This window comes from Meles meles, chromosome 1, assembly GCF_922984935.1.
Source record: "Meles meles chromosome 1, mMelMel3.1 paternal haplotype, whole genome shotgun sequence".
Lineage (NCBI taxonomy): Eukaryota > Metazoa > Chordata > Mammalia > Carnivora > Mustelidae > Meles > Meles meles.
This window is the reverse complement of record NC_060066.1, coordinates 193,908,182-193,927,185: the sequence shown is the minus strand read 5'-3', so window position 1 is coordinate 193,927,185 and position 19,004 is coordinate 193,908,182. Positions and strand designations below refer to the sequence as shown.

At 60.4% G+C, this 19,004-nt stretch overlaps 1 protein-coding gene across 1 annotated transcript in view; it reads right to left on the bottom strand.

Moving 5' to 3' along the window:
* SDC3 (syndecan 3) overlaps positions 1–16,364 on the bottom strand; it is a 37,373-nt gene extending 21,009 nt beyond the window's left edge. Inside the window, exon 1 of the mRNA XM_046013279.1 lies at positions 16,040–16,364. Coding sequence (XP_045869235.1) covers positions 16,040–16,177 — 138 coding nt within the window. The 5' untranslated portion in view covers positions 16,178–16,364. The remainder of the gene's footprint in view (positions 1–16,039) is intronic.
* Between the last annotated feature and the right edge of the window lie 2,640 nt (positions 16,365–19,004).

Genomic DNA, 19,004 nt, shown 5'->3' with positions numbered 1-19,004 from the left:
AGCTCCTCTGAAGGTTACACGGACAGTCACGTGTGAGCCAGGAACCCTACCCCCAGGGTGCGCAGCCGAGGGGAGGGAAAACGCACGAACACATAGTTTTAAAAAAAAAATAGCCGCCGGGGCGCCTGGGTGGCTCAGTAGGTTAAAGCCTCTGCCTTCGGCTCAGGTCATGATCCCAGGGTCCTGGGATCAAGTCTCACATCGGGCTCAGCAGGGAGCCTGCTTCCTCCTCTCTCTCTCTCTCTCTCTGCCTGCCTCTCTACCTACTTATGATCTCTCTCTCTCTGTCAAATAAATAAATAAAATCTTTAAAAAAAAAAATAGCCGTCTTATTCATGACCGGCACAAAGTGGAATTGAGCCAGGCATCCATCTGCTGACAGAAAAGTGAAAGATGGCAAGTCCACACCACAGAATTCTAAGCCACAAAGAAAGCAGCGAGGTCCCCGTACCCCGTGCCACGTGGATGAAGCTGGGAAACGTTACACGGAGCGAAAGAAGTCAGGCGCAGAAGACCACACCGCGTGGGAGGCCGCCCCCACGGGCCGTGCCAGGCAGGTCCATAGAGACAGAAAGGACAAGAGATGGCTTAGGGCTGGGGGACTGGGGAGAGATGGGAGGGACTGCTGAAAATGTACAGGCTTGCTTTCGGGGGTGAGAAAAATGTATAAAATTGGGGGTGGCTGTACAGCTCTGTAAATATACTAACACCCCCCAACTAGACGCTTTAGATGGTGCATTGGATGGTATGTGAGTCAGATCTCAATAAAGCTGCTGTTTGGGGAACAACAAAAGAATGAGTGTGAGATTGAGGCTCAGAGAGGGTAAGGAACTTGCTCAGGGTCACACAGCAGAGCCCAAACTCAAACACTCAGATGGAAGAGAGCTCTGCTCTCCAACTTTCCCATCTGCATATCCCCCCAACCCCACCCCAGGTGAAGCTTCCCCAGGCACTCCCCACCCAACCCCTCACCTGCCATCCAGAAGGGCAAACACAGACTCTGCAGACCACAAATCAGAGAGGCCCAGCACCATGACTGCCTCCTCTGTGCTTGTCAAAGGCCACTTTGTTGGGTGGGACCACTGGGAGGGGGCAGGCCTGGCCCAGAGTGACCCCAAGAGAAGGTGAGGCAGCTCCAAACTCAGGCTAACCACCCTCTCCACCCCTCTATGCCAGCGCCCCACCCCCCCCAGTCCTCAGGGGTTCCGCGGTACCCTCTGTCCACGCAGCTGGCCCCTGGTTGCCCTCAGGGAGAGGCATGAGTATGTAGCCTTGCCAGGAAAGGGGGCAGGAGTTGGGGCAGGGCCCAGTGGTGAAGCCAGTCTGAAGCTAAGACAACCATGACTGTCCCCTGCCCCCTATGGCTGTCTAAAGCAGCCTTGAAGACAGACACGACTCTGGGGCCCGCCCCTCTCCCCATGCCACGCTCCACAAGGCTCTAAGGCAGCAGCCCCTGCCTACCTCAGCTGGCGCTGCCCCCCCGCCCCCCTGCCTGTTGGCTCCCACACCAGCCCCTGCCTACCTCAGCTGGCGGCCGCCTCCTGCCCCGCTGCCCGCTGGTTCCCACCCTCTACTCAGCACACAGACGGCCTGTCTGTCCCGCGGGCTGGCTGTGTCTGATGGGTGCTCTGTACCCCCTGTATACCCCTACGACGTAGAACTCAGGTGTGAAGCTTGCACCCACCTAGTCCCTGGTTCCAGCCCACTGCCTTGGCACCTGCTCTGTCCCCAGCTCTGGTCCCCCATCCGAGCACCGTGAGGGAAGAGGTGACCTCATAGAGCCTCATGGCACAGACCGTGAAGCGGGGGCCATGAAGGGTCCCAAGGGGGGGCATGAGGAAGTGGAAGGTGCTGGAGAAAACCACAGTGCCCCGCATCCCCTCCCCTGACATCATCTACCCAGCCCCCTGTGGGTCCAGCACAACCTCGTGTCCAGCCATCCGCTGCCCAAAGGCAGAGCCTCTGCACTGGGCTCAGATGGAGTGTGATGCCCACTAGGGATATAAGGACCCCGAGTGCCCTGGCCCCCACGGGCCCTGCAGCCCAATGAGGCAGACCCTCCTCTCCTCACCCGTCACTTGACCATGGCTTCCCTGACCAGTGCTCCTTCGGGTCTCACCTGTCCCCTCACCCAAACCCTCTGCAGGCTGGTCATGCTCCAGCCCTGGGCTCCTACCATCCGAGCCGCAGTCCCACCTGCCTGCTCCCCACAGGGTGCTCCCCAGGGCCAGCCCCGCCCCAGAACAGAGAGGGCCCCACAGAGGCTGGGTGAGGCCCACCGGTCCGGCCCAGGGCCTGGAGCAGACGCGCCTGCAGGAGAAGGGCGGGCTGCAGAAGTGGGGCACAAAGCTAGGACAGCTCGGAAGGCCTGATACCAGGACACCATCCCATTCCTCAAACTCCAGGACGAGGACAGCGGTCACGAATGTCCCCTCCGTGGTGACAGAGGCCTCTCGTGACCACTGGCCCTGGGATAGCCAGTCCTGGCTACTAGCTCTGGAGCTGTAATGTAAGGCTTTCTGGGCTAAGAAAGCCCAGTTCTCAAAACCGCCCTGCGGTGAGGCGGCCAGCACCCAGCTTTATGGAAGGGGCACAGTGAGCAGCCCGAGGTCACCCCGCAGACCAGCAGAGGTCATGGTCAGAGCCCAAGTGGGGCCAGCGCACCGTCTATCTCAGCCACCCCCCCCCACATCCATCCAAAACATCAGCCGGGCAGGAGGGGTGAAGGGGGCACCCAGCCCGCACAATCTTGGGGCCCCTCCCTCCCACTGTGTGCCAGAGACAGTCCCCTCTGGGCCATGGTCCACACTGCCCCCGACCACACCGCATGACCTAACGGCACTTCTCAGCACCAATGCTGCCACCCCCACTTAGCAGCCCTGACCACTCCCCTTCCTCCAGAAATGCCAGCGGTACCCCGTCATTGTGACAGCCAAAAATGTCCCGGCACCCTTCCCAACGCCCAGGCACTGACACCTTCAATGCCCACCTCAGGCCTCCCTTGGTCCTGGAAGCTTCCCCTCCCACCCTGTCCCAGTGACCCCACCACCCCTGCTCAGGGCCCCAGATTCAGCATGTCCTCCTGGGCCACGCGGTTCAGAGATGCTGTGGCCAAAAACAGGGTTCCCAGACATGAGAATCCCCAGGGCACCTTGGGCAGAAGATTCTGACACAGGGTCAGCAGCAAGTAAGTGATTAAAGGAAGGGGCCGCCTCCCCGGGCCTCCCTGACCCCAGCTGTCACCTTCCTCGGGGGACACACAACCACACCCATCTCCCCCCTCCCCAGGATGTCTGTTCCCAGGGTTCTGTGAAGGCCATATAACAGAACCTCTGAAGGAACCCGAGGTTTGAGTTTGCAGTGTCCCTGGAGGTCAGGCAGAAGACAAAGCTCCGTGTCCCTCTGCCCCCGGCCCCCGCCCTTGCCTTAATCACTGCTAAGGAGGCCAGATGACCAGCTGCCCCTCTGGCCTGGGCTCTCCAGACTCTGGGATTAAGAGCTGGGATTAAGGACGGACATGGTCCTGGTAGCTCAGAGGCCCGGCAGCGTGCATGTGCGTGCGCGTGTGCGTGTGGACATGTGGGCATGCCAGTGGACACGTGCAAGCACACTCGGGGTATTTCCAGGCATGCTATGGGCACCGTCATGTGTGTGCACCTGCCGGTGGTCTTAGACACCTGTGTGGGTCTGGCTCTGTTTGCATGAGAGCTACATGTGCCTGGGGGGTGGGGTTGTGTGCGTGTCGCTGTCCGTGTGTGCCTCTGTGTGTTCACATACATACATGGGTCTTGTCTCCACGTGTGTGTGTGTGTGCACAGGGCAAGGGGGTGTGCTAGGGCCTGCATTCCCCTTCAAAGACACAGATGGGCCCGCACGCATGCACATTTCTATGTGTGCCTCAACCTCCCCGAGGTAGGGAGGGCGTCTCCCAACTCGTCCCACTACTCTCCAGGAGCTGCTCAGGTCCACGCCATCCAAGGTTTTGGGGGCGAGTTCCCCACAGCTGAGAAGGGGAGAGGGAGCAGCCTGGTTGTCCTAGCTCGCCAAGACTGGCCACACTCGAGCCACTAAAACAAGGGAGTAGGCATGGGGACACCAGGGCCCCACGCATCAGCACAGATCCCCGGGGACACCGTCACACACAAGCACATGTACACGAATCCTGCCCCTTGCCTAGACCGAAGCTGAACCAAGGTCTTAGCCCCACAGGGGAAAAGGATTCCCATGGGCTCTGGCATCACCTCACGGACGGTCCCCTCAACACAGATTCTGGATCTGAGACCGTCCCCAACTGGCCTCACAGCTCCCCCGCCTCAGTGAGAACAGGACTCAGTCAAGCCAGGGCTCAGCTCCCAGAGGGCCCCAAGGAGCCCGGGGGAAGCCGTTCTGCCTTCACCGCTGGGGGCCCCGAAGAGTCCAGGGCTGTCTTTGGGCCTCAACAGCAAGGTGGGAGGCTGATTTCCTGTAGCCCTCCGCCCTTACAGCTGCACTTCTGCAGGGGTGGATGAAGCATGGGGAGGGGAGGAGGGGGAGGAGGAGTCTGGGTCCAGGAGGGTTTAGAGTAAAGAAGAGTCCCTCTGGTTCTGATGCCGACCACCCCCTCGGTCTGCAAGACCCAGGACTCAGGTCCTGGCCCCACTGAGTGGCAGCCGGGGAGACCAGAGGTCCCAACCAGTAAGGGAGGAGTGGAGCAGGGGCCTCTGGGGAAGCAGAGCAGGAGGGAGGGGAGAGGGAAGAGGGTGGGAGGCAGAGAGGGAGGAGAGGAGCAGGGGGACGATCTCTGGTAACCAAGCCTGAGCCTCCAGAAGCCCACCGTGTGTCCATCTTCCAGAATGGTGGAGGCCAGAAGGACCACGGGTGCCCCCCTCCCCCAGCTAAATGAGGCAGGAAGGCTGTGTCTCTACTGCCAGCCTCCACACTCCTCAGCCCCAAGTTCGGGGATCCCAGGAGCAGGGGCTGGGGAGAAGCACAAGGTGTGCGGCCAGCGGACAGGATGTGTGAAAGGAAACAACGCAGGACTGCCAGGACTTGGGGAGGGAAAGCAGGTAGTCTGCGGGAATTAGGAACCAGGAGACGATGTAAGGGCTGATGGCGGCTGCTAATGCCACAAAGTCGCCAAGGGAGGGCTCCGAGGAGGTGACGGTGGGACCCCACAGGAGCCAGGAGCTAGGGCAGAACGCAACGGAGCTAGGGCTCCGCAGAGAATCCCAACACATGGGAAGAGGGGCTCTGCCCAGAAATCCAGAAGGAAGGAAGAGAGAAGGGGCTGAAGAAGGGCTCACGGTGCTTGAGAGCTGGGGAGAGGTCGATAAAGGATTCCCAGAGGAGAGGACAGCCGTGCTGGGTTTTGGAGGATGAGTAGGAGTTCTCTGGAGAAGGGAACAGTCCACAGAGAGTGAACAGCACATGGCTAGACGTGAAGATGAGAGAAATGATGTCATCCTCTGTGCCCAGGGAGCAGCTGGGAGCCGCGGGGTGGGGAGCCGCGAGGGGATACAGGGCTGAGGGATGAAGCTGGAGAAGTCCACAGGATGTGCTGACAGGAATCCATCTGGCATCGAGTCTTGGGGGAGGGATGGCTTCCCAGGAGAGAAGGGTGGGAGCTGGGCCTGCCGTCTGGGCCGAAGAGACACAGGTCAATAGCAGAAACATGGTACAAGGGGTGGGGCCCTTGCTGCGGGTCAGGAGACACAGTTCTTAGTCCCAGCGCAGCAACTGACTTGCGGGGTTACTCTGGGCCAGCCCTCTACCTCTCTCAGCCTCCGTCTCCCCACGTGCAAAATAAGACTGAACCACCAGATCCCGGAAGAGCCTTGCTAGGACTAGAAATCACTCCTTTGGCCTCAGTTTCCCCTTCAGGACAATGAACAAGCTGGACAAGAGTGCTTCCAAGGGCCCTTCCAGCTGAAAGCCTCGTCGACCCTCCGATCTCTCACCAGCCTAGGATGGCCTCAGCCCACGACCCCACCTAGACAGAGGACATACACCAGAGGAAAGACCTGTGAGGGAAGCCAAAAGCCCCCAGGCCTGGATCAGGGCCTCTCCCACAGTGGCCACCCAGGTTCAGGCACCGAACAAGACGTGACAGGCCCTAAACTCACCCTCTCAGGGCCCCACACGTCACCGTTCGCGATGCACGAGCGAGCACGGGGCAGTACTTCTACACCAGAGAGCGTTCTAGACCGCCTGCGTTCCTATCCTAGTAGGTACACCACTCTGTGAGCCTGGACAAGTTCCTTAACCTCTCTGTGCCTCAGTTTCCTCTTTCGTGAAATCACCATAATGGTACCTCGTTCGTAAGGCTGTTGTAAGGGTTCAGTGAGCTTTTATATGTAAAACGTCTGGCGGAGAACCCTGCACCAGGCAGGCATTCAGAAGGCGTAATTCAATATTAATACTATCACATCTGTGCTCTTGTTGGCATCCCTGCCAGTCCCTCGGGGCCGTGGGGCAGCACCCACTTCAAGACCAACACCCCCTACAGCAGGAGGGAATCGAAATGCCCTGGTTTGGACTCAAAGCCCACCCAGAAGTCTTCGAAGCCGACGCCCATGGGCTTCAACCAGATCCCCCCGGCACAGGGCCAGGTACCCAGCAGGTGCCCAGTGAATGTATTAAATGCAAGGAACAACACGCTCTCCTGAGAAATAGCGACCCCCTCGGGCAATGGCTCCTCGACCCCACAGGCAGGTATAGACCCCCTGCCTCCATATATGGAGGCTCTCCTCCCTGAGCTGGCAACCGCTGCTTTTAACCACACCCGAATCTGCCATGACCTTTCCTACTTCTAAGTCTTCGTCCACCCTGGTCTCCATCCTTCAAGGCCTGGTACAAAGGACACCTCCCCCGTGGAGCCCTCCCTGAACTCCAGAGCCAAAACCAACCCCTCCTTCCTCTGACTCACTACCCTCAGCCCCTCACAGGTGCTGGCTCCCTCCCCTAACTGGGAGCTTCCTAAGGTCAGAGGCCAGGTTAAGCCCCCTAAGGCCTCTGAGTGCTCAGCACAGGCCAGACACAGAGGGGATATCAGTAAATAGTGGATAAAGTAACTGGCAGGTCAGCAGCACTGTAGGGACAAGGACCCAGTTACTGGACTCCCTGCCCAGTGCTCCTCCCCTATCCAGGAGACCAGACTCACAGCCCAGCCCCCAGGCGGCCCAGATTTGACAGATCACGTCCCAGAGGCTGGGAAGAGAGGCGGTGCTCAGGGTGATGGGTGAAGAAAGAGGCTCGTCCTACCCTGGCCCAAGAGGAACCACAGACAGGCCACGTGAAGGAAACAAGCTTCCTCTCCTCCCCACCCATCTGCCCCCCTGGCCCAGCACAGCTCCCTTCCCAAAGGGGTCACCCCGGGCCAAGTCCTGGACTCATGTTTCTCTGATAGTTCCTCAAATGTGAAGACTGGATGGATTCCTGGGTCGCCCAGTCCAATCTCCCCACTTCACAGATGAGGAAATTAGAGGTTCAGAGTGGGGGAAAGCTGCCCGTGGTCACTTGACAAGGCCAGCAGCAGACTCACCTCTGAAACGTAAGGATCTTAGAGAAAGCATAGCTAACGTAAGAAAAGTCAAAATAACTCTCCAGGAGCAGCTTCCTTTTACCTAGCTGCCAATCAGGTAACTGGCTGCGCCTCCCCCAACACTAGCCTCCCCCCAGTCTAGTGAGCGAGGCCTTACTGGCCCTCTGAGTCGGGGGGAAGACCGCAGCTTGCCCAAGTCCACGGCAGACTGGGACTGGAACGCAGCTGGGGCGGGGGAGGCGGGGGCTCCCTCCCTGCTTCTCTTCAGGACCTGCCCCTGAAGCCTCGCACACAGGCCCAGGCCCAACACACACCCACCACCAACACACATCTCACTGGACAAGGCTCGGCGACAAGACGCAGGACACACACACAGGAGATACGCCTGCACACCCACAGCCCCCAGCGCAGGGCCCAGCACGCAGCAGGTGCTCAAAAACGGGTGCAGAATGAACAAATTCATCAGGCAGAAGACGCCCCCATGTGAGCATGTGGGGTCCCGCCCCCAACGTTACAGCATCTCCTGCCAGCGGCCTCAGCTTGGGCTCACTGCTTACCCTCCAGGGCCTCTGGGTCCCCATCTGCAAAATGGGGTAACAACACCCCCTCCCAGGGTCACAGTAAGGACTGAGATGCCCCACGGTGAGCACAGGAACCACACACCCTGTAGGTTCTGGCCACGGTCACTGTCCACGGTCGTCACCATCTGTGCCTGTCTTCCCAACGCAGGGAGCATCTTTTTTTTTAAGATCTTATTTATTTACATGAAAGAAACAAAGAGAAGGAAAAAGAGAGAAAAAGACAGCACAGAGACAAAGGGAGATGCAGACTCCCCACTGAGCAGAGAGCCCAACGTGGGGCTGGATCCCAGGACCTGGAAATCACGACCTGAGCCGAAGGCAGAGGCTCAACCCGCTGAGCCACGCAGGCGCCCACCCAACGCAGGACGCATCTGGAGGGCCAGGGCCAGAATTCAGAAGCAGACACCCCGGCCTCCACCTCCACGGCAGCCAGGACCCAAGGAGGGGGCAGCCCCCACTTGGTAGGCCGGTGAAGGGCAGCTAGGAACATGGGCGTCTACCCCAGGCCATGGGCCCTGCCAGGGGATGGCAGCACGTGGGTTCTGCAAAGCACCCTGACAAACAAGACTGTCCTTCCCTGCTCCCAGGAGAACGGCCCTGTCTCCTCAGCCCCCCATCCCCCCTCCGGATTCCCCCAAACCCCAGCCCAAGGACAAGCACCACAAGCCACCAGCAGGCCCATTGGCGATCGGTGTGCCGCAATCAGATTTCCCAGATCCCACTGGCGACTGATCCTAAATTATCCTTATTAAAGTCTCGGCTGGGAAGCAGGGCTGGCGGGGGTGGGGGCACGGGATGGGGGTGCTGGTGGATGGTGCAAGGGGTAGACTGAGCTCTAGGGGAGCTTGGGCTGATGCTGATCCCAGAATGAAGCAAACTCACTGCCCATCCCCGAAGCAGGAGAAAGGCCCTAACTAGAGTGATCCTCCACCCTACCCCTCCCCATTCCCATCCCGTCTGCGGAAACCCTGGCCCCAAAGGGGTGTGATGACAAGGGCAGCAGTGGGACAGAAAGGACTCCAGAGCGGGCGAAGGGGTAAGTGAACACCGGTCTCCGCTGGGACCTGGCTGGGTGAGCCCTGGTGAGTGGCTTTACAGCTTAGAGTCTACTCCATGGGCTGAGCAGAATGCCACAGCCTTTGCGAGCAGCCAAGGGCTCGGCGAGCCCACCCAAGATTGAATAACCAGCCCCAACCCTTGGCCAAGGCTCCAGGCCGCCTCTGGGCTTCAGGACCCCCACCTGTGAGACGGCAGCTTCTCCCTTCCAGGCCAGCTCCCACGTCCAGGGTTCTGCTTGGGTCAGCCCTGATCATTCCAACTTGGTTCCCACTCCCAGCCCCAAAAAGCAATTCTGCAGTGAGACGGAGTGAGGGACAGGAAAAGAGCCAAACGAAAGTGGGGAAATGGAAGAAATCGGTATTTGCAGGAGTGCCCACTCCTTCTCAGGCTCTCTATTGTTTCCGGTGGTTCACGCTCAAGCAACTATAGAGATAGAGGTTCTCTGAGCCCATTTGGAACAAGAGAACAAGGCTCAGAGAGGCTAAGTGAACTTGCCAAGATCACACAGCTAGAAAAATCACAGAACCAGGATTTCGACCCTGGTCCAGTTGGCTCTGGGGCCCCTGCTCCTTCTATGACCTCATGAAACACCCTCAGGTGTGGAGACCCCAAAACAGAAGTCACCAAGGCCCAGCTGAGGGCCCCAGGGTGGAAAGAAGGCAGCCCTTGGCCGGCTGGGTCACAGAGGCAGTAGAACCCTCTCCACCTGGCACAGAAGGCCAAGCACGGGCCTTCCCCATCCCCCTGCCATCAGCAGCCAGGTAGAGAATAGGCCAGATGGTTGGTTAGGGGCCACCCCCCACCCCCATCCTGCAGCTGGGCCCTGGGCCACTGCTGCCCAGACTCCCCCTGTAATCACAGCTTCCTGTTTGGCGTTGAGACTCGCCTGGTCAGTCAGGGGAGGGAAGCAGCCACCCCTCTGGCCAGGGCCTGCTCTGGAGGGAGGGGGGAGCCGGAAGTAAAGGCCCCCCAGCCTCCCGGAATCTTGGGAGTCTGGGAGCCAAGGCAGGGCCCCCCCCTCCCTACAAGGAGTCCAGTCAACAAATATTTACCAGGCGCTGGCCTGATGTGCCCAGGATGTGGTGGAATGTTAGTGGGGACAGCAAGACAAGCGAGGTGGTCCAAGACCAGCCCTGGCCCCGCCCCCTGTGGGGCTGGAGTGGGGCAGGAGCAAGGGGCGGGGCCCTCAGGACAGTTCTTGGCACCCTGCCCTCCCTCCCAGCTCCCCCCACCCCACTGGCTCCAGACACAAAATCACAGGCTTCCAAGCAGCTGAGCTGGAGCCCAGGGCCGCCGCGCCTCTGTCCCACCCCGATGTGGTGGCGGGCGCCCCCGCAGTCAGACCGCAGGCCCACCCTGTACAGACCCCAGGCGCCTCCCAGCCCACGGGCGCACGCCGGGGCCCAGCAGACTCCTGCCAGCCTCGCTGTCCCTCAACCCACCTCCAAAGGAGAGAACACGAAGCCCCAGCCCAGGGTCCACGCCCCCGGTCCTGATTTCCTTCCTTCACCCGTTCACTCCTTCACTCAACCCCTCCAGTTCTGGGCCAGGTACGCAGCTGGCCTTGGGGTTCAGCAAAGAAGACAACAGCCACAAAGCCTGCCCGCGGGCGTTCACGGTCTATAAGGGAACCATTCAGGCTGCAGGAGACCCACCAAGTCACCAAGGCCGCAAGGAACCTTGGGGACAAGGGGGACATGGCTCAGGGAAGGGGAGGCAGGGATGGGCTGGGCCCGTGACAGCAGTCCGAGGGCGAGGGGGGATTAAACACAGGCCCGGTCACCCGTGCAGAGGGTGAGCCCCAACACCAGGGGCATCCCGTGCGTGCCAGGGGGAATGGCGGGATCTTAGACCCCTCTCCTGTGCCAGGACCAGACCTGAGTCCTACCCCCCTCCCCCCGTCCTGCACAGTCCTCAACGCTCTCCCTTAGCTCAAACTCAGGACCCTCAAAGTCATCCACTGTACAGATGACAAAACCTTGCGAGGTGGGAGAGAAGCAAGGGCCCTGGGGCCAAGTCCTCATTGAGCCCTGCCCCCACCTGCAACTTGTGGCTCACCCACCCCAAAGGCCAGGGTGAGAGCAGAGGAGAAATGACAGAGGATACACCCAGCAGAGCCTGGCGAAGAGGGAGCCCCGTGAAACAGCGGATAAAGTGAGCTTCACTGGCCGGGGTGGGGGGGCGGATAGGGAGGCCCCAGGGAGGAGCATCTTGTCCAAGGCCACAGAGCGAGAAGGGGTAAATGCAGGACAAAGCCCAGTTCTCTCAGCCTGGCAGGCCCCAGCTTCACCCAGCTCAGCTACTTTCCAGCTGTGTGACCGCGGGCAAGTCCCTGAACCTCTCTGTGCCTTCATTTCCCTAAAATGGAAGTTCTCATCATTCCCACCTCCCAAGATGATCCTGAGGATTAAATGAGCCAATACAGAATGCGCGCTTAGCCGGCGGGGCTCTCCGTGAACCTTAGTTTGCTGTTTCTGTCATTAAGCCCTCCCCAGATCGTGCCCACAGCCCTTGGGGGGGGAGGGGGCGACAAAGACAGATGGAGACTTCACCCCTCCAGTCCCAGCTGCCTCAGTCTGCTCCAAGCCTCAGCAATCCTACTGGGGCCCCTTCTAGAATGACCCAAAGCAGCAGCGAGGCCTGGGTGGGGAAGGGGCTTCCCAGCTCCAGTGGGGGGGTTTGGAGGGACGCCTGTGGCAGGGCCAGGCTCTAAGGAGCTCTGTCTCCACCTCGCTCTCCAGGGGTGCCCCAGCATTTTCCAGAGCCCAAGCCCAGAACTGCCCTACCCCAGTGCTGCCTGGGGCCCCCAGGGACCCCATGTCCCAGTCCATGAGGTGGGAGGAGCCATCTGTTTTCAGAAGGCCACACGGCTTTTTTCTTTTTCTTTCTTTTAAGATTTTATTTATTTATCTAATTGCCAGAGAGAGCACAAGTGGGAGGGAGGGGCAGATGGAGAAGCAGACCCCCACTGAGAAGGGGGCCCAACATGTGGCTCAATCCCAGGACCCCGAGATCATAACCGGAACTGAAGGCATACCCGTAACTGACCGAGCCACCCAGCTGCCCCTAAAATAGTTTTACCTTCCACAGAGCTCAAGCCCACACCAACCCCCAACACAAGGGAAGAAGAAACAAACTGAATTCGCAGCTGGCGGCACCCCGTCGCTCCCCATCCCAACTCCGCCATGAGAATTTTGTAACCCCGAGTAGCAGTCCTGAAGTATTCATCCCCAATTGACAAGTATGAGAGCCTTGGGTTAGGGCAGGCTACAGTTTGCTCTGTGCCACATGGTGACCACTTTGATGACATAGCTCAAAACCTCCTCCTCCAGGAAGCCCTCCCTGACCTCTCCAGGCCCCCTCCTGGAAAAGTCCTGTCTCCTGAAAGCTTGCTACATGCCAGGCTCTGTTTATTCTACCCAAGGAGCTCATGTCCTCATCACAACATCCCTGTGAGTGAGGCTGGCACTGTTTCAGTCCCCATTTCACAGATGGGGAAGAGGGACACCTGGGTGGCTCAGTTGGTTGGACGACTGCCTTCGGCTCAGGTCATGATCCTAGAGTCCCGGGATCGAGTCCCGCATCGGGCTCCCGGCTCCATGGGGAGTCTGCTTCTGCCTCTGACCTTCTCCTCGCTCATGCTGTCTCTCACTGTCTCTCTCTCAAATAAATAAATAAAATCTTTAAAAAAAATTAAAAAAAAAATTTAAAACAGAGAAATCCCTTACTCAAAGTCACACAGCAGGTGTCTATTCCTGGAGGCCCTGCCACCTTGGGGGCTAAGAGACAGCAGGCCCCTGTGGCGTCCCTGTGTCAGGGCCTGGCCTCCAATAGCCCCAAGGTCCCCAACTTTTAATTTTTACAGTGAGGACAATCTCGCTCTGACAACTCAGCATCCAGAGTCAACCAGTGTAGCCGGAGGATGAGCAGGGAGCTTTTAGGGCAGGGGGAACAGTTGGGGTGGGAAGGGGGCAGGAACAGGGGGTGGGGCTTCAACAGAATCCCTTGCTTAATTTCCCCCCCCCCCCGCCACTGCGTACCCCCCGCCCCCCGCCATCACACTGCCTGCCTGGGCAACGGCAGCCTTAGAACAAGAAGCCAGCATTGGCTGAGTGTGGACTCAGCCAACCACCGTGCTGCATGAACCTTTTCTCTTGTCATTAGTCGCTCCGTCTTGCAGAGATGGAAGCAAGGCACAGAGAGGTTAACTAACTTTCACAAGGTCACACGGCCACAGAGCAGTGAATTCCCATCCATGGGGATATTCAAACACGACTAGATGATGCCTAAAATCCCTTCCAAGCTTCTACATTAACATGTCTCCATGCCAGAACTTCTAGAATCCCCATACTCCAAGCCTGCCTGGGTGGTGACAGACGTGGTTCTGAAGGCAGTTACCCTCAGAGTCCTGGTCACCTGGTCTCTCAGGAGAGACGACTCCCCAGAGCGGATGCCAGGACACACACACACGCTCCCTTTAAAGCTGGTGGGCAGAGCAGGGATCATCTTGTCCCTCCCCTGCCCAGAGCCAGCCACCACCCGTCGATGATGTCCTTAGAGGACCCCACTATGGAGGCCAGGAGCCATCCTGGGTGGGGCCCTTCTGGCCTAACCTCGGTCCTTCCTGCTATAGACATCTCCTTCTTCCTTCAGGGTGGCACACCTGGCAGCTGGGCCCCACCCTTTACCCTTCTGGCTCCTGGGCCAGGGGAGGTAACACTCCTCCTGGACAGCCCAACCCTGGGGAAGACGTGAGGTGAGGAGAGGGGCTCCCCCTCCCGCCTCATCTGGAGTCCCTCCCAGTCAAGCCCACCACCTTGGCCTCCAGACCCAGACCCTGTGAGGGGGTGTTGCTTTATCTGCTCCTCGGCTGTGGGTCTGAACCACACCCACTCTATGTCGCCCTCGGGTTCAGGGACACCCTGTCTCACTGAGACCCTCCAGAGCAGTCTTCCACTTGCCAGACACTCCCTTCCTTCCTTCCACCACCCTGTGGGGCACGAATTATATTAATTAGCCTTGTTGTAGGAGTGAAGAACAGTGGCTCAGCAAAGGATGGGACTGGCCCAGGGTCATACAGCTCAAGTTTCCTGCCGGGTCTCCAAATGTCAAGCCTTTTGTCCTATGCCTCCTTTTCATTCACTTATACATCAAACATTTACTTCTGTGAATGAGCACATGTATCATCTCATCTCACTTCCAAGGACGGTGTTACCAGCCCCATCTTACAGAAGAGAAAGTAGAGGCCCAGAGAGATGTGACAGCGTGCCCGAGGTCACAGCATGAGTCAGTGGGGGTGCCAGGATTTGAACCCAAGGCTGTGTTATTTCCAAGACTTTTATTTCAAAACTGGTCTTTCAGAAGCGTGCTGAGAAAGTGATCCAGGCACTAGGATGGACTGGGTCCCAGTCCCACTCAACCCCTTTGGGGGAGGACTGGGGACGAGGCTACCAGACCACCAGGCACTGTACTCAACTTGGCATTCAATGCTCCCTCCACCCTTCATTCAGCCCCCAGGTGGGGAAGGCTGTTGAGGAGCTTGTCTGTCCAAGAAGCAAATTCTCGGTCCAGGCCTGTCCTCCTCCCATTTTACAGGCCAGCCCACCAAGACCCACGGAAACACGCAGGGACAGGGCTGGCTCCTGGGGGCTGCCTGAGAGACCTGGGTCCTTTTCAGCCTGCAGAATGAGGGACAGGTGCAGCTCCTAGAATGAGCCACAGAGACTGGGCCTAGAAACCCCCACCTCATCCCCAGCCCAGGCTCCAGACTTGGTGTCTGTGGGGGGAACTCACTTGGGACCTAGGTCCCTCAAGGTGGGGAGCTGGCCCTTCTCTAAACCTCCTCCTGCTCCCCCTAACGGAGCGGAGACTGAGCTCAACCCCACAGCTGCGTGGTCATTCAAAGGGACACTGAAGGGGTCACCGCGTACGCACATACTCCCCTCCCCTGCACACACTCTGCCCCCCTCGACCCTACGAGCCCCGTGCACGGGGTCACTCATGCGGCCACGAGCACTTGCACACGTGCACACATGCACACACACATTCCCATGGGTCCAAGCACACACCCACCGCGGAGGTCTCTCCCTCACACACACTCACCCCCCTCAACAGGCACCCACAGCCCCAGCTCACAGCTGCCCACCCTGCTGCGGGCACACACAATAGGTCACCCCCACAGGGTCCACATCCAGGTAAGGCAAGGCGGCAGGCAGCCATGTGCTGGGCTGTTGCTCATCCCTCATCCTTCACCCCTACACAGCCCACAGGTCCCAACACCCCGCGCGGAGGGGATCAGACACACGGGGTCACCCTCACTCACCCCCTCAGGTCACCTTCACGCAAATCACCCTCCACCCCTCCCCCTCTCCGGGCCCCCACTGTCCTTCCCAAAGCGACCCTCGGAGGAACCAAACGGCACACCTCCCCGCCCCGGCAGGGAACCCACCCCAATTCCCTAAAAGTGGCCGCGCTCTGGGCACACCCGCGAAGCCAAAGCCACGTTCGCTCCAGACCCACGACACACCCTGGCCGGGCCCCGCGCCCGGCGACCCCCGCCCGCCGTCAGGCCCGCCCCACGCCTCTCGACCCGGGGCGGAGGACCCCGCTCGCCCCGCGCTCCGGTTCCCGCCGGGCCGCCCGCCGAGGGAGGGGTCCCCAGAGCCCGGAGAAGCGAGCCCCGGAGGCGGCCGGCAGCGGGGGCGGCCTCCCCCACGGGGTCAGCCCCGGGGACGGGGGACAGGGGGCTGAGGGACGCCCGCAGGGAGAGGGGCGCGGGGGCTGGGGGGCGCGCGGAGGTCGGGGGAGGGGGGTGCGGGGGCGGGATGGGCGGAGGGGCCGGGGGGAGGGGGACCCGCGGGAACCGGCGCGCGTCACTCACCCCCGCGGCGCGCCCGGCCAGCAGCAGCAGCAGCAGCGGTGGCAGGAGCAGCCCGCGGGCCCCGGGCCCGGCCGCAGCCCCGTTCCCGGCGCCTGCCCCGTGGGCGGCCCCGGCGCGGTGCGGTGGCCCCGGCTTCATGGCGGCGGCGGCGGCGGCGGGAGCCTTTGTTCCCGAGGCGCGGCGCGCGGGGCGGCTGCTCGGCGGCGGCGCGGCCCGGAGGCTGGACCGACGCGCTCCCGGCTCGGGGCTCCCGGCTCCGCGGCCCGGCTCCGCCTCGCAGCTCCGCGCCCACAGCAGCCGCGCCCGCAGGAAGCGTGCGCCGCCGCCGCCGCCGCCGCCGCCACCGCCGCCGCCGCCGCCGGGCCGCCCCCAGCGCGGGCGGAGCGGGAGGAGGGGCGGGGGGCGGGGCGGGCCGGAACGCGTCCTCGGGCGCCCCGCCCCCCCACTGGCCCCCTAGTCTCCCCCCGCCCGGGCCCTGCGCCCCCCTCCCCGTCCCAACCCCTCCCCTCCCTGCCACCCCGCGCCCCGGCCTTCGCCTACCCCCTAGTCTCTTCCCGCCGGCGCCCTGCACCACCATCCCCGCCCAAGCCCCTTCCCCGTCCACCCCCCCACCTCCGCCACCCCCCCCCCCCGACCTCCGCCACCCCGCGCCCGGGCCTTCGCCGGCCCCCGCCGCATTGGCTGCTGTGCGACCTGGGACTCATGGGCTGCCTTGCTGAGCCTCGACCACAAGGATGGGGATCCCGTAGAACGCTGCGCTCCTCCAAGGGCTGGCAGGAGCGCAGGAAGGAAAGGATCCCGCGTGGGAATGCAGGAGGACGGGCCTGGCTCATTGAGGGCCTGAGTAGACGGGTGGCATTTGTGTGATCACTAGCAGCTTCCCCGTAAGGGTACCGTTCCTGTGGCTTTTCCGGGTCCCAGGCCAGTGGACACAGTGGGCCTGAGGTCACCCAGGTCCAGGGCCTTCAGTACCTTCAGGACACCTCGACCAAGCCTGGACCTCTCCAGGCTTCCGAGTCCCCTGCACACCTGAGGGTTGTAGGTTTCTGCCCCTGTCACCAGATCTGCAAGGGGAAAGTGGGGCAGACCTGCCTCTGGCACACCCCCACCCTCTGTGGGAGGCCAGCTGGCTGACACCTCCAGTGGGCCTGGTGTGAGAAGGGGTGTGCAGGTGTCTTGCCAGGCCTATCTCTACTCCCCACCCCCCCAAACATTCTGTGCACTTTACTTTTTTTTCAAGTCCCCATCCCGAAGCACAGGAGCTCCAGGAGGGTGGGGTCTGGGTCACCTGGCTCATCCCTGGAGCCCTGGCACATAGTGGGAGCTCAGAATCAATCTGTTATGTCAATGAATGTGTTTCCCATTCACCTGAGCTCACCTGGCCCCAGATGTTGGGTGGGGGATGGGAGGCAAAGTGAATATTTATTAAGCCCCAACCCCAGGCAGGCATGGCCCCACTCGTTACCTGAGTTGTCTCATTTCACTCTCAGCAGCCCCCACGAAGAAGACGCTTTAGTACCTAGATGGGAAATTGAGGCCCAGGGAGGGGAGGTCTTTAGCTAATAATGGCAGGCTGGAAGTCTGCCCCTATGTCTGGCACCCTGTTCTGGGCCTGTTATCAGGAAATAGGAACCAAATTGAGCTGAAACTGGGACAGTTCCCCCAAGGAAAAAAGGAACCGAAACCAGGACAAACGGAGCCAAGAGGAAAGGGCTGGGTTTGAGCCCGGAGAAAAAGATCCTGGGGTGCCAACCATGATTTGGGGTATCGGGGGGACTGGCACTTGTCCTTCAGGGCCCTGATGAAGAGGTCCCAAGGACAAAAGTCAGTTCGGCATAAGACTGAACTGAACCTAGCTCCTAAAGGGTACGGAAGACCCGGCTAGCTGCCCCGTGGCACAGATCCTGGAGTGGAAGGGAGGGAAACTTTCCAACTCTGAGACGCAAAAATCCCTAGGAATTCTTGTCCCAGACTCTAGGAATCCTATTCCCAAAGTCTTAGAATTCTGGCCCACGGGTGCCTTGGGGAGATGGGTCCAAGAGAGGCCGACGGGGCCCAGGAGGGGAGGAAGGGTTCCAGCTGAGACAATACAGCTTGGAGGTGAAGCATGCCGGCTCTGGGTCAGGCAGATCCCCTTCCTGCCAGTTACCGACAAGTGTGACGCTTCACCTTCCCAAGCCTCAGCTTCCCAGCTGGAAGATGGAAATAGTGACCCCGCAGGGTCCATGCACTCACGCATTCATTCTCCTGATATAAGATGAGAGCCTCTGTGTGTCAGGCGCGGTGCCAGGCGCCAGGTCGTGACTACACGACCCCTCCCCTGCCCTTGTACTCTGGATTCCGTAAAGGAGGCTGCAGTGATGTCTAATAAATAAGGCACCTGTTAGAGCAGCAGTCACCTCCCAGAAGGGCTGCCACCGGCCAGGGACCAGACCGGTTCTGCGGGCTTCCAAAGGGCAGAGTTAGGGTCAGCAAGGCTAGGGCGAGGGTATGAGAAGCTGGTTTGGTGTAAGGGAATGTAGGGGGCTCCGAACAGCTGGAGCTGGCCACAGATAGCTACTGGGAGCGGTAGTGGAGACTGTCTTGAGAGGTATGCAAGGCTCTGAGAACGATCTACCAGGGAGGCCATCAGGACACTATGCACAAGGTGGGCAGTGAGCGTGGCTCATCTTCAGAGGTTCCTGCGGGTTCTGAGACTTCGAGAAGCAGCAGCCCCTCCTCCCTGATCTCCTAAGGAGGTGGGAGCTGGAGGAGCTCTCGGCTGGGCAGGCAGGGAGCGCCACCTGCCGCTCCTCAAAGACACTGGTCACCAGCAGAAGTGAGCACAGGTCTGGACCCCTGAGCATCTCATCTAGCTCCTTCCCCCTGCCGCCCCCCGCCCGCTGGTGCTCTTCTCGGGGTTCACAGATGCACACCTTCATGGGCCCTCCCACACCCAGGGTTCCATCCAGTCATTTCTCCTGTG